This window comes from Aethalodelphis obliquidens, unplaced genomic scaffold, assembly GCF_003676395.1.
Source record: "Aethalodelphis obliquidens isolate GAN/ISIS:26980383/991018 unplaced genomic scaffold, ASM367639v1 scaffold130, whole genome shotgun sequence".
Classification (NCBI taxonomy): domain Eukaryota; kingdom Metazoa; phylum Chordata; class Mammalia; order Artiodactyla; family Delphinidae; genus Aethalodelphis; species Aethalodelphis obliquidens.
Window position 1 is genome coordinate 1,127,110 of NW_020838074.1, and position 15,248 is coordinate 1,142,357.

The 15,248-nt window shown below is 40.6% G+C and overlaps 1 protein-coding gene across 3 annotated transcripts in view; it reads left to right on the top strand.

Moving 5' to 3' along the window:
* Positions 1 to 15,248, top strand: part of DDR2 (discoidin domain receptor tyrosine kinase 2) — a 162,055-nt gene that overhangs the window by 130,186 nt on the left and 16,621 nt on the right. For all 3 annotated transcript variants that reach the window (XM_027099198.1, XM_027099197.1, XM_027099196.1), the window contains 6 exons: positions 778 to 961; positions 6,139 to 6,382; positions 9,473 to 9,535; positions 10,341 to 10,471; positions 13,124 to 13,334; positions 14,765 to 14,988. In XM_027099198.1, the coding sequence (XP_026954999.1) occupies positions 778 to 961; positions 6,139 to 6,382; positions 9,473 to 9,535; positions 10,341 to 10,471; positions 13,124 to 13,334; positions 14,765 to 14,988 (1,057 nt within the window). The remainder of the gene's footprint in view (positions 1 to 777; positions 962 to 6,138; positions 6,383 to 9,472; positions 9,536 to 10,340; positions 10,472 to 13,123; positions 13,335 to 14,764; positions 14,989 to 15,248) is intronic.

Genomic DNA, 15,248 nt, shown 5'->3' on the forward strand with positions numbered 1-15,248 from the left:
GAGCCTTACACTCGGAAGTGAAAAGGGTGCCAAGCTAGAAAATAAAACGAAATCCAGTGCCTGAGACTCTCATGTGGTCCATGCATTTTACTCCATGAGTCTAGTATTCTTCAAATGTAATTAAAGTTAAATGTAAATCAGTATTTAAATTTGTTAGAAGTTACTTTTTCCCCCTTTTGTTCGATATCGAATCAAGTTGTTGGAGATGTGGGGTAGAAGAAGGCATGACTGGCTTCCCTGGATTTGATTCACTGAACAATGACAACATGCAGTCAAAGGAAGAGTCAGAAAAGTTTCCAACCAGCTCTGGGACCATTTATTTAGTGATGAGCAAGTGCCACCATCTGCTGTAGTATTTGTTCTATGCATTCATTCATTTACTCCTTAATGGATGAATTAGTCAAATGCATTTGATAATATTGAATCATTATATAAAGACTTGTTAAGTATATAAGAACAGGTAAGGATACAATAGATCATAGAAAGCTTTTCATATAAAATGATTTTAAAAAGGTGTTTCAAAGCTTTGCTATTATAGAGTTAAGCATCAAATAGTTTGTAAAATTCATTTATATGAAATTCTTAGTTCTCCACTGATGCAGGATAAATGAGTCAGTACTACAAAATATATTGGATTTTTCATAATTCTTCAACCTCCAAGATAATCAGCTCTTACAAAACCTGGGGTGAAGAAACTGGGTAAAAGCTCTTCCATGAATATGTAATTAACTCCAGGTTCCTCTCTCCCTTTTCCTTCTCCTCTTTTGGCTTGAGCAGCATGACTGAAGGGCTGGGCCAATTGACCGATGGGGTGTCTGGCCTGGATGATTTCACCCAGACCCACGAGTACCATGTGTGGCCAGGCTATGACTACGTGGGCTGGAGAAATGAGAGTGCCACCAATGGTTACATCGAGATCATGTTTGAGTTTGACCGCATCAGGAATTTTACTACTATGAAGGTCAGTGGAGTTAGGCGTAGAAGCCAAAATCATGGTGTAGGGAAAAAGCATGCTGGAAAGAACCCTAGGGTGGTACCAGCAGAATGGCATTCAAGCACATATTCTGCTGCTAACTAGCTGCACACATCTCTTGAGTCACTTCATCTGTCTGGGCTTGTTTCTTCATTTGTAAATAAGGATGTTAGATTAGGTCACTGTTTCACAATGTATTTGGCTGTTGTTGTTGTCTCAACACCAGAGTGGACATATCCGTTATGCAAAGTGGGCACAGTGTCTGGGACCCACGATACTTGTAAGGCCCATGGAAATGGGCCTTTAACTTCTTTTACTGTCAGAATAAAAGAAAAGAGCCTTAACGTTGAAAGTTTTTACCTTTTTAACAAAACAGTTGTAAAATATAATTTTAACATATTTTCTGTGGAGGGAGTGGCCCACAAAGGCAGTAGTGATGAGGGCCCTTGGAAGTCATTCCATGGCCCCACCCAGCCCTCTGCAGGGAGGGGACACACTCTTACCAGTAAGCGTGTCTCATTGCAGCTCTGATTCTCAATGGAAGAAGAAGGAGCTTTGTATTTTGAACCACTTCCCATCCCTGAGTGTTTCCTCCATGCCCACAGCACTAAGAAATCACGACAGAAGATCCCATACTGTTCTGTTCCCAGAGTTCTTTGTTTCCTATCTATTATCATTTATCTGTCTATGTGTCTGGTTCTCTTACTAGACCTCAAGCTCCTTCTCAGACTCTGCTTTCTGGTCTTTGTACCCAAGCGTCTGACACTTAATATATACAGGCTCAATAAATGTTTGCAAGTGAACAAATGATATACTTTATTGCCTACTCTAGCCATTTATGGTTATAAATATCTCTGCCACCTGGGGTAGAAGGAGGAGGAGATATGATGAACATCAGTAAGACACTGAGAATATAATAGTATTTTCCTAACTATAAACAGAAACTTGAAGAAGGACTGGGGCCAGGCAGAAGGAATCACTGTGACTCCTGGCTGGGCCACCATCCGGATTCTAGACCTCAGGCCCAGGGTTTCAGTTTGTCTTCTCTGTGGGACCTCCGTGACTCTTTGCCCAGTCAGAAGAGTTGGTTATCCAATGAGTGAGATTCAAGGGTGAAATGAGGTGGTTTTTCTAAGGCCTCAAATGTAAATTATTAGGTTTTTGGGTTTGTTTTTTCTGAAACACCATCACCCAGAAGTCTGTATTAAAATGCAAGTATTTTACCTCAGGGAGAGTAAAACAATAAAAAAAATTAATGTCTTAAATGCAATAGCAGAAGTTATTTTATCAGTTAACTATTACAGAGTAGTTAAGAGTGAGTAGGTAAATTTCATTGAGTACTTGGATGGAAGCTGAAAGACCTGGGAGAAGCCCAGACTGGGTGTGCTCTGGAGAGAGGTAAGTGCAGACCATGAGAAGAACTGGAGGAGGGGACTTAAGGCCTGATTTCCATTTTCTCTGGGGTAGGGCCTTTCAGGAGAGCCTACCCTGGATGTAAGGGTTGAGGACCTTTCCGTTGGTATGGTGAGTTTCCTGATACTTAGCTCAAATGATAGTTTTTCCTTTTTTCTTACTCAATCCCAAGTATGTTTCAGAGAGAAAGGAATGGAAGAAAAGTCCATGCAAAAAGTGACCAGATTAGACGTTAAACCTGAATTCTAGGTTCTGGGGGTAAACAGATGAATAAGAAATGGTCCCTACCTTGGGTCAATTTGCAGTTCAGTGGGGGAAGACACTATTTATTTGCAAAAGAAGGTATGTAGAATGACATGGGGACACTGAAGAAGGGAAACTGTATCATTCCCAATAAATAAAAATTTGTTATTCTTGGCACAAACCTGGAGTCAAAAAGAAAATGCATGTCTACTACATCACTCTCACATGTTAAGATGATAATATCTCCTAGTTGGATTAATAGCTATTAGGTAAATGATGAGAACAGAAGGATCAACACATACCCAATCTGCCAGTGTGTTGCTCAAAATGGCTCTTGGGAAGTTGTAAAATGTGTGTGAAATCGTGTGTTAACACGTTATTCTTTACAGGTTTTTGGGGGGGTGGAGGGAAATATGCCCAGTAACAAAACTATGTATGCTTCAAGGAAAAATTTATTTGTATTGCTGAATAATGTGTATACCCAATATGTACCTATGAACATGTGTATCAATTCATTATAGCTCATTGGGAGAATTTCTAGTCACAAAAATAATAAAATGTATTTTAAAGTCCCCATAAAGTTATAATATTTGCTCAATTGACTTTGATCTTCCTGAGTCCCCAGGAGCTCCTGTTTAACTAGTTTATCACAGATCAAAATTATTCAAAAGCATATGTCTGCATTTAGAAGGTGCCAGAAACCTCTCAGGAGCTGACTCAGAGCTAGTCTTCTCAGGACTAGCAGGCCAAGCAGGTGTCTACCATATTTTAATTTTTCTGAGACAAATGAGAAGTAAAAGACGACTTTCAGGTCACTGAAGTCTTCTAGAGAGTAGTTTTTTACTTCTTAGGCAAAGTACTGCGTATTTCCCTCCCTACTCTGATTATAGTTAAAATACAGCATTTAAAAGAAAATCAACAACCCAATCCAAAAATGGGCAGAAGACCTAAATAGACATTTCTCCAAAGAAGATATACAGACTGCCAACAAACACATGAAAGAATGCTCAACATCATTAATCATTAGAGAAATGCAAATCAAAACTACAATGAGATATCATCTCACACCAGTCAGAATGGCCATCATCAAAAAATCTAGAAACAATAAATGCTGGAGAGGGTGTGGAGAAAAGGGAACCCTCTTGCACTGTTGGTGGGAATGTAAATTGATACAGCCACTGTGAAGAACAGTATGGAGGTTCCTTAAAAAACTACAAATAGAACTACCATATGACCCAGCAGTCCCACTACTGGCCATATACCCTGAGAAAACCAAAATTCAAAAAGAGTCATGTACCAAAATGTTCATTGCAGCTCTATTTACAATAGCCTGGAGATGGAAACAACCTAAGGTCCATCATCGGATGAATGGATAAAGAAGATGTGGCGCATATATACAATGGAATATTACTCAGCCATAAAAAGAGACGAAATTGAGCTATTTGTAATGAGGTGGATAGACCTAGAGTCTGTCATACAGAGTGAAGGAAGTCAGAAAGAGAAAGACAAATACCGTAAACTAACACATATATATGGAATTTCAGAAAAAAAAAACTGTCATGAAGAACCTAGGGGTAAGACAGGAATAAAGACATAGACCTACTAGAGAATGGACTTGAGGATATGGGGAGGGGGAAGGGTAAGCTGTGACAAAGCGAGAGAGAGGCATGGACATATATACACTACCAAACGTAAGGTAGATAGCTTGTGGGAAGCAGCCGCATAGCACAGGGAGATCAGCTCGGTGCTTTGTGACCGCCTGGAGGGGTGGGATAGGGAGGGTGAGAGGGAGGGAGATGCAAGAGGGAAGAGATATGGGAACATATGCATATGTATAAGTGATTCACTTTGTTATAAAGCAGAAACTAACATACCATTGTAAAGCAATTATACTCCAATAAAAACAAAACAAAACAAAACAAATAAAAAAGAAAAGAAAATCAAATCCACAAAGCATTTAGAAAATGAAAAATTACATATATCAAAACAAATGGGATACATATAAAACCACACTGAATAAAATTCATGGTACTGAATACATTATTATTTTTTTAAATCTTTATTGGAGTGTAATTGCTTCACAATACTGTGTTAGTTTCTGTTGTACAACAAAGTGAATCAGCCATATGCATACATATATCCACATATCCCCTCCCTCTTGAGCCTCCCTCCCACCCTCCCTATCCCACCTCTCTAGGTCATTGCAAAGCACTGAGCTGATCTCCCTGTGCTATGCTGCTGCTTCCCACTAGCTGTCTATTTTACATTCGGTAGTGTATATATGTCGATGCTACTCTCACTTTGCCCCAGCTTCCCCCTTCCCCCCTACCCCACGTCCTCAAGTCCATTCTCTATGTCTACATCTTTATTCCTGCCCTGCCACTAGGTCTATCAGTCTAACATCAAAGATAAATGCATAAACCAATTAATTAAAGTCAGAAAACTATAGAAATGATCATAAATCCAAGATCTTATTTTTGGAAAAATAGAAAAAATTTTACTATACAAATCAAGAAAAAATAAATTGAAAGAGATTCTGAAACATATATATTTATATATAAATGCATTTTAAAATATATTCTATTACATAAATATGTTAAGTCCACAGGCGAATGAAATCCTATGCTATTTACTTGCATTCTAGAAGGATTCGCAAAACATCTGTAGGAAAGATTATTACCTTCCCCACAGGCTACTTATCCAACACTTTGCAGATTTCAAAACATCTGTAGTTGGTATTTCTTTGATTTTGTTCTTAGCCTTGTTCCATTTACTTGTGTTCAATAAACTAGAATTGTTAATTCATCCCAAGGAAGGTACAACAAAAAAGCTACCTTCCTAAAGGCCTTTTTTTCTCATCTCAGAAAACATCTATGAGGAAGATTTGAGGCTTTCATCAGAATGGCTTTACCTAAGCTGAATTAATTAAGAGAGATAATTAAGTTTTGTGTCTCTGGCTGACAAATGCTAATACCCGGCAGTGGAAATGAGATTTCTAAAGAGAAAGATGAAATTATATTGGATTGTGTATTATTTCAGGTTTCTCATCGAAACCTGTTGAAAGAAGTGGACTGGCTTTGGAATGTACATAGGAGAAAGTAGTTCAGAGTAGCTCCATTCTGGGCAGATAGCAACCGTGGTTGAGAGGACTGGAGTGGTTGGGTTATAGAGCAGAGAGAGTTCAGGGCAAGGAAGGAACTGAGAGGATGCTGGTCCAGCCCTCATTTAACAGGTAAGGACACTACTCCCAGCAGCATGCAGTGAGGTAGCCAGAGGAGCACAATTGCAAAGAGGTGGCTGGGGTAGCAGCCCAGGTTTTATAAGGTATCACTGCCACTGTGAGATTCCTAGAAGGGAAAAACGCAAGACTGCAGAGCACCAATTATTCACCAAGGGTGGTGATCAGAGAAATTTGGCAGGTCTAAGATCTTACTGGGTTAGGTTGCAGTGTGTCCCTAGTGCCACCCAACAGGGTCACCCTGTCACTCACATGCCTCTTTCTCTGCCAGGTCCACTGCAACAACATGTTTGCCAAAGGTGTGAAGATTTTTAAGGAGGTACAGTGCTACTTTCGCTCTGAAGCCAATGAATGGGAACCTAACGCTGTCTCCTTCCCCCTTGTCCTGGATGACGTCAACCCCAGTGCTCGGTTCGTCACGGTGCCCCTCCACCACCGCATGGCCAGTGCCATCAAGTGCCAATACCATTTTGCTGACACCTGGATGATGTTCAGTGAGATCACCTTCCAATCAGGTTGGGAGCTCGGGGGCCCCTTAGGGAACTGGGAGCAGGGTGGTGAAGGAGGAAGGCAGTGTCCAGAGCTTCTCACGGGCGGGTGTCTGAAAGGAGGACGGTTGTACAGGTGGCTTCTCATGGGTAGAGAGAGGGACTCTTTTCTGCGACTAGTGTAGTTGTGGAAGGGTAGGGATGAGGATGTAGAAGTGGACATAATGTTTACTTGGCTCTCACACACATTTGTCTAAAAGAGATGTAAGATAAAGGATTAAAGAAAATGAGTACAATGTGTTAAAAACCTTTATGTAAATCAAGCCAGTTAAGGGGAAGGGCACCTAAACATTATTAAAATATTTAAATGAAGATGTCTAAATAAAAGTAAAGAGAACAATAAACCCCCATCCATCACCTAGCTTTACTAACCATTGATTTTTTTTGGTCATGCTTGTTTCCTTTATCCCTCCCTTTTTGGTGTAGTATTTTGAAGCAAATCTGAGACATTATTTGATTTCACTACTAAAATTTTAGAATACACCTGAGAAAATAACATTACCTTCATAATAATGCCATTATTACATCCAACAAATTTATTAGTAAATAATTCCTTAATATAATATAATAGCCAGTCCACATTCAAGTATCCCTGATTATCAAATAGTGTCTTACTACAGTTGGCTTGATTGAATTAGGATCCAACTAATTAGGCCCTCTTGGTGTATTTCCTTTATTATATTACTAGGTGGTATCTCTGTTAACCTAAAACAGTTTTTTAAAAATAATTCCATTCTGGTTTTGCTGATTACTTTCTGTGGTGTAATTTTACTGGAGCTTCTATCCTCTGTCATCCTGTGGACTGGTGGTTATATCTACAGGTGAACTTGATTCAAATTCAGTATTCATTTTTGCCAAGGATTTTTCATGGTTAGTGCTGTGTACTCTATGCTGAACCTCATCATGGGGATGTTACGTTAGAATCTCTTACTTTTAGTGATGCTAAGATTGATCTCTGGGCTCAGGTGGTTATCCTTTCATTGAAAAGTTCCCAATGACCTTTCTCCTTAGGTTTTATCCTCCATTGATGACCAGTGCTTAAATTATTTCATTAGGAGTTGCTAAATGGTGATTTTCTAATTCTTTTATTCCTTCTGCATTTATTACCTGAGTTTCTTCTGAATAGGAGAACTATTCCCCATATGCTTGTTAACCCTGAAATACAGTTCATGTTGGAAGGGCAGCATACATAATTAATTTTTTCATCAATTTACAGAGTAATGAGTCAATGCTCTAGCAACCTTCAGTGGTATCTAATAGATTTTATTTTGGTTTTCATCCTCACTAACATTAAAGAGGACACATTTTTAGAGGTGTGTTTAAAAAAAGGATTTTTAAAAAATTTACTTATTTGGTTGCGCTGGGTCTTAGTTGCAGCAGGCGGGCTCCTTAGTTGCAGCTTGCAGGCTTCTTAGCGGTGGCTCGCCAGCTCCTTGGTTGCAGTACATGTGTTCCTTAGTTGCGGCATGCGAACTCTTAGTTGCAGCGTGCATGCAGGATCTAGTTCCCTGACCAGGGATCGAACCCAGGCCCCCTGCATTGGGAGTGCGGAGTCTTATCCACTGTGCCCCAGGGAAGTTCCCTCTGAGGATTTAAATCTTATGACAGGATTCTTTACCTGCCTTAGAGAAGCATCCATCTCTTAATCAAAATAGAAGTCACTAAGTATTATATATGTACAGTTGACCCGTGAACAACATGGGTTTGAACTGCACGGGTCTATCTCTATATGGATTTTTTTCCACAGTAAATATTACAGTACTACACAATCCACAGTTGGTTGAATCCATGGATGCAGAACCTCGGATATGGAAGAACCGTGTACATGGAGGGCTGATTTTAAGTTATATGCAGATTTTCCACTGCGCAGAGTACTCAGTGCCCCTAACCTGCACGTTGTTCAAGGGTCAATGGTACATCTCAAAGAGGAATATAATTACTTAATTCAGTACAGTTTCTTCCTGAGAATCTCTTCTTTTTTATTCTACTAACCAGAGTCCTTTTAGACACTGTCTTGAATCTCAGTCTTAAGGATTTGACTTTACAGCACTTATCTAATTGTTCCTTGTATATCTCCTTCACTGTTACTTCCTCTTTATACCATATACTACTTACAATGAACATGTGTGCATTCATGCATAAAACATTATTGAGCATCTACTATATACCATGCACTGTCTTATTTATTAGGTTACAATGACAAACAAGACAATGCCCTTGACCTAAAGGTGCCCAATGTTTCATAGAAGATGGATGAGTAAACTTAAAATATGAAACACTGTGGTATGTACTAAATGATATAGGCACTGGGTACTATGGAGACAAAGAAGAAGTAAATCCAAATCAGACTTAGGCAGGAGTATATTATTTGGGGTAGGGTGGGCTACTGTAACAAATACTCCAATAACTTATTATTGCTGCCTAATTATTATTTATTATTACTGATAGTCTTTGCATATTCTAATTCTTGACCCCCTTGATTAGACAAGTCAGAGGGGAAAATTAGTTACCAACATCAATCTGTCAAATACACTTTTGGGAGCTAGTCCTAGAAGCTTCAACATCACTGTAAAGGGGACTCTATTTCTAAGGAAGAAGGCTTAATTTATAAATTAAAGAGCTAGGACTCTGAGGCATAGTGAAAACTCTTTTGTAAAACACTGTAATTTCCTTGAAGGGAAAGCGCATCTGAACCCTATGTCTGTCCTATGTCTACTTACCCATTGTATTCTCTCTACATTTTGTTGAATTTGGATCTCACTTCCTATGCATGATTTATGATAATGTGTGGTCACAGCCCTCTCTTTAACTTTTTTGTACCATGACACTTAGTAGGTAATAATTGAAACAAAATTTTTACAAAAGAAAAGTTACCCTTACTATTTAGATGAATGGCAATATTTTTTACTTAATATATTATATGATTTAATTTCTAAGAAAGGCTTGTAGCAAGCCAGTAAATCGATTTCACAAAGTGCTAGCTTACAACCTGCCTTCAGAAAAACCACTATCGAGCTGTCTTCTTCCCAGCTCTGACTCACCCTTGTTTTGTGACAGATGCTGCTATGTACAACAACTCTGGAGCCCTTCCCACATCGCCTGTGGCACCCACAACCTATGGTATGTATGCTTCTTGGTTATAAAAATTAAGTTGAAGGGACCTCCTGGAGGATGAAGAAGGGTGGAGATTTGCAAAGGCTTGACTGTGTAGCAGGCTTGATACCAGGTGGCTTTCAATGAAGAGTAGCTCTGGAAAGATAGGACAGACCACCTCCAAAGTTAAGGGCCCAACCTCACTCTCTTCCCTGCTGGTCCATGTGATTCTTCTGCTGAGGCAGAGTCTGGAGCTGTTCCAACTGCTTCTTAGAAGTTTGGGAAGCTTGGAGCCAAAACAGGGAAAGGGATATTTCTAGGTGAGACCCATTGTAGGGATCTCAATGAATGAATGGAACAAAAAGCTAGTCTCTCCAACTGGAGAGAAATATGGAAAAGTGTATGCATTGCTTCAAACAGTCACTGGCTGTATAAGTCAGCAATCTGAGAAACACGTAATCAAGTGTCTCCAAAGAGGACTCTCAGCTGCCTTGGCATGTCTCAATGCAGAGTGAAACTGATTCTTCACCTGTTTTTCATGAGGTGTGATTAGGGGCCATGGTATAAAGGGAGCAAAATTTTGGGAGGAATGGAAAACCTCTCCATTATCCAGTCTAATACATGAGGAAGAGGAAGCTACTGTCCCATGGAGGAGGGCTGTAGAATATAAGAGCACAGGAATACAAGAGTAGCAAGACCAAGTGTTAAGTGGTATCTTGTGGAATTATCCTGAAGGAATAGGTTCTGCCTTCTCATCTCTAGTCCAAGTCCTTATGCCCTTCCTTGCCCCTTGAGATGATAATATTCTTCGTCCTTCTTTTCCTGGTTACAGATCCAATGCTTAAAGTTGATGACAGCAACACTCGAATCCTGATTGGCTGCTTAGTGGCCATAATCTTCATCCTCCTGGCTATCATTGTCATCATCCTCTGGAGGCAGTTCTGGCAGAAAATGCTGGAGAAGGTGAGGAAGTGCAGGACAATCACGGGGTAGGAAGCGGCTCCATCCTTTCCTGTGCTGCTTCGTTAATATCCAAGCCAAGTTTCTCACAGTTCTATTCCTACTTCTTTTTGTACTGGAAAGTTATGGTTGGGGAGAACCTGTCAGTCCAGTGGTTAGGACCCTGTGCTTCCACTGCAGGGAGCACATGCTTCCCCGCTGGTTGGGGAACGAAGATCCTGCATGCCACATGGTACGGCCCCCAAAAAAGAAAGTTATGGTTATGCATCCTTCTGAGTGCCTCCTCAGATTCTTTTAGTCTAGGCCAAATGATCTATATACTTTCTATTACATTTGTCGAACACTTTACAGTCTGCAAAGACTTTTTCCTTGATCTTACTTGAACCTCACTGAATAATTGTGAGTTGGGCAGAGTAGTGACATTTAACTGTTTTGCTGATGAGAAAATGTGATGTGCTCAAGGTCATACAGTTAATATCCTGCTTTCTATGCTTGTTCTAATGGTCAGTCTTGAAATTTGTTGACTTCTTTTCTTCTAAAATATATACCTTTCACCACGGATGGAATATCTACGACTTTTCTTGGTGTCTTAGACCAGATAGCAATTCTGGGCACTGCTGCTAAATGTGTGATACTCTTGGGGTTGGCTGATGATAGAGTGTTTCTACCTTTAGTCATGGACATTGTCCCTGGTCAGCGAGCTCAAATGGATGTGGACTCTGAGAGATCATAGATACTCTGGGCTGTGAGGCTTTGAGGTGCCCATCGAGGGCAGGGAACAGGAGGGAGGGAATAGGCTGATTGTGTTTATAGCCTAAATATTTGGGGATGGGATCTCAGGAGACCAGTGCTTATGTAGATTACATACCAGACAAAGGGAAAGGGCACTTTGAGAATGGACTGGAACCTTCTGAACTCTTTGTGGGTAGGACAAGAGGAAGGGGCTGAAATCAGAAAAGTGAGGGGAATGACCCAGACAAGTAGCGTGCAATTCCTTCTGATGTGTTACACATTCAAGTTCTGAGATGATTGAGGTTTATTTTAAGGACTTTAGGCAGGAATATTTCACAGAAGAGAGGGTCTCTTTGCTTCCCACAGAGACTTCTAACATTAGTCTAAAAATAAATTAAAGGTTTCAATCCATAAATAGTGACTGAAGGCTGAAAGGCAGAATCCACAGAGAGCTCACCCACTGGCATGATGAGGCAACATCAAAACCTTTTGTCTTTTAGAATGCTAGAACACACGTGGTATCTAAATTCCAGGATACGGGGTAGCAGAGAGTGGTGGTGGTAGCAGCTGATGGTCTGTGGTTCATCGGACAGCTGGAAGCTGTGTTCTTACTGAACAGTCTGTTATGACTGCATTTTAGTTGATGGGGGAGAGTCTGTGTTCTCTTCTCTGTGAGCTATTTTTCTCTTTATTTGAGCCAGAATTTACCACTCTTTGAGTCTTTCTTCTGAGTCCCACTGGCATATATTCATGGTCTGGGAGAAGAATTTTGGATTGGAGACTCTCCAGGTAAAAGGGAGAACAAAAATTTTGCCCTTGAATAGTTAACTTGGTCCTTCAAGAAATTCTTTCTGTCCCTGTACATCCTGAGTAAGATAACTCAAGATGCTCTGGAATGACACAGGATTTCTTCTGGGGGAAAGAATTTTTTTGTAGAAGACCCTTAAGCATACCTATGTATTCCAAATACATTGCTCAAAATAGCCTTATGCTGTAGCATTATCTGCAGGATACTTACAGTGGTGTCCTCAGAATTCTCTCTTTGAGAGAGTCAACCGATATTTATTGAGTACCTGGTATGTGCTGGGCTGCATGCTCAGTACTGAGGATATTACTGCAACAAAGGAACTCTCAGTCTAGGGTATGGAGCAGACATCTAAGTTTCTCCACTGAGCACCCAAAGTGTGTTTGTTGGAGTTGAACGTTTCATGTGTTTAAATCCAAACAGTCACCTATACTTAGATTATGAGATTTTCCTTTTGAAGGAGCAGGCAGGTCATATTAAATAGAATGACAGAACAATTAGCTGTTTTATTCTTCTTATTCCTGTGTTAGGTGTAATTCATGTTAGTATCCCTAGCACCTAGGGCTTTCCTTTCTTATTTTGTAGCCATTTTATTTTTGGTTAGTGAAAATGCAGGGTCAAGCGGGTATTACCCTAATCTACAATGCCAGAGTGGTCAGGTGAACTACAGATTCATCATGTTACAGCACATTTGTTACGTTAATAAGCATTTTAATTTATGCCTACACAAAATCAATCAGTTGAGTGGTGTCAGGAAAACCCATCATTTAAAAGAACATTGAAAACTCTAAGACTGAGAAACTCTTTGATTGGCTACTGATAGGTTCTAATGGTGTCACGTGAATAATGCTCGTAAGTGTTTCAATGGAAGTTAATTAAAGTTGGCAGTGCAGAAATTTGGAAGTCAAATTCTGCCTTGAAGAAACGAAAGATGATTCTGAGTTTCTACAACACAGGCATTTGTGGAACCAGACTGAATCCCTGTCACTTGCATTGCTTCTGGAGTTTGAGTATTAGAGAGTTATTTCATCTGAGTGGACGAGCTGGGTTTAAGAAGAGGAGGGAGTGATGATCCCTTTTGTGTCAACATGCCTTTCTCCCCTGTCCTTCTCTTTCAGGCGTCCCGGAGGATGCTGGATGATGAAATGACAGTCAGCCTTTCCCTGCCAAGCGAGTCCAGCATGTTCAACAATAACCGCTCCTCATCGCCAAGCGAGCAGGAGTCCAACTCCACTTACGATCGCATCTTTCCCCTTCGCCCTGACTACCAGGAGCCGTCCAGGCTGATACGGAAACTCCCAGAATTTGCTCCAGGGGAGGAAGAATCAGGTGAGGATGAAACAGTGAGCAGAAAATTGAGGGACAAGATTTATGAAGGTGTGACACTATTGCTTCTACCCAACCAAGTCTAATTTTAGCCTAGAGAAGTCCACCTTCTCCTGGGAAGTCCACACTGTCTTTCTAGATTTGGTCTACTGCTGCTCCTAATTGAATCTGGACATCTCTCCTTTGCTACTGCACGTAGCAAATGTTTGGAGGGACCCACATGTCAGAAGAAGAAAAATAAATAAAATGCGTTCCTAAGGCATTAACACCAGAAGAACCTAAACAGTCCAACTAGTCCAACCTTCTCATTTTTTATAGGAGGAAAGTGAGAAGGCCCAGTTAAGGTACTCGCCCAACATCAAACAGCAATAGGGGTAAATTCAGGACTAGAATTTCACTTGGAGAAAAAACAACGAAGCTAAAGAGATCCTAGAATCCCCAGGTTTTAGTCCCCTAGATAATTGAGTTATTTAACTTTTGTTCATTTCTCTTTGGTGAAAATTTACTTGACTAATACAAGATTTTATTATGAGAGCAAATATTTCTTGTCTTTTCTCAATAAAGCGTTGCTTCGGTAAAATGGTGCCAATTGATTCACATTCCAGTGTCTTTTAAAAAGAGCTGCAGAGTGACATCAGAGGGGATGCTGGGGTCATCGCTGAGGCTCAGAGCAGCTTTTCTGTCCATAATGTCAGCATCCGAGGAGTGACCCCAGTCAGTGGAAGAGGACTGACTGATGGTGTTCAGGGGAGAGCTGACTGGAGAAGTAGCAGGACTAACCATGAGAGCAGAGGCTTTTCAAGGGAGTCCTTCCAAAGGAAGAGAGGAAACTAATGTGTATTTACCACTCAGTGGATAGCAAACATTGAAGGAGCATATTGAACTACGGGAATTTTACAGAGACAGCAAGAATAGGGATGTAATTTATTTCCTAGGCTGTAGCAAAGTGATCTACCTACTTTCTGAAGTCTAAAACATCCCCCCTCATATTTTAATATTTTTTTAAGTTAGGATCTGTCTTAAGCTAGATCATATAAATTTAATCACAGTTTTTAATCCCTGAAATAGGTTATTAAAATCAGCGACTATATCTTAAAAGTAAGGAAATATGCCATTAAATCCTAAAACTTTAATACTCCTACCCTAACTAGTATAGCGAGCCTTCCTGGAGCTTCACCACAATTCCACAAGATTAACCAAGGAGGTTATTAATGATCACGTAGTTATGAGGAGAAGATAAGAGATAAAATGGTGCCTACATTCTGGAGGCCACGAGAAAGAACCTCCAGAGGAACCATTCTCCAAGTAAGAATGTCATGGCGTAGGTTAGGCTGTCTTGGGGGCATGTTTTAGCTCTCCTCTCATATTTCCTTTCTTGAAGATATCTCCAAAGAGGCCCCTTGGAACGAGACTCATTGTCCTTGTCTTCGCAGGCTGCAGTGGCATTGTGAAGCCAGTCCAGCCCAGTGGGCCTGAGGGTGTGCCCCACTATGCAGAGGCTGACATTGTGAACCTCCAGGGGGTGACTGGAGGCAACACCTACTCCGTGCCTGCCATTACCATGGACCTGCTCTCGGGGAAAGATGTGGCTGTGGAAGAGTTCCCCAGGAAACTCTTAACTTTCAAGGAGAAGCTGGGAGAAGGCCAGTTTGGGGAGGTGAGCTGATTCTTTGAGTGGGGCCTCCAGTCCTTGGTCGTTCAAAGGAAGTGGTTGAATAAAAATGGTCAGTAGAGCAAACTGTCCCATCCAAAGTGGATTCACACCAAATGTCTCCTCCACTTGTCTCTCCTTGCATTGTTCTCTAGAAGACTAGTATTGGTCAGCCTCATCTTTGTCAAACAGCTGTGGAAATCCTGGGAATTCTGATTTCTATATAAGAGTTTTTAAAGCAGGAAAGTCACTAGACTTAGATATTC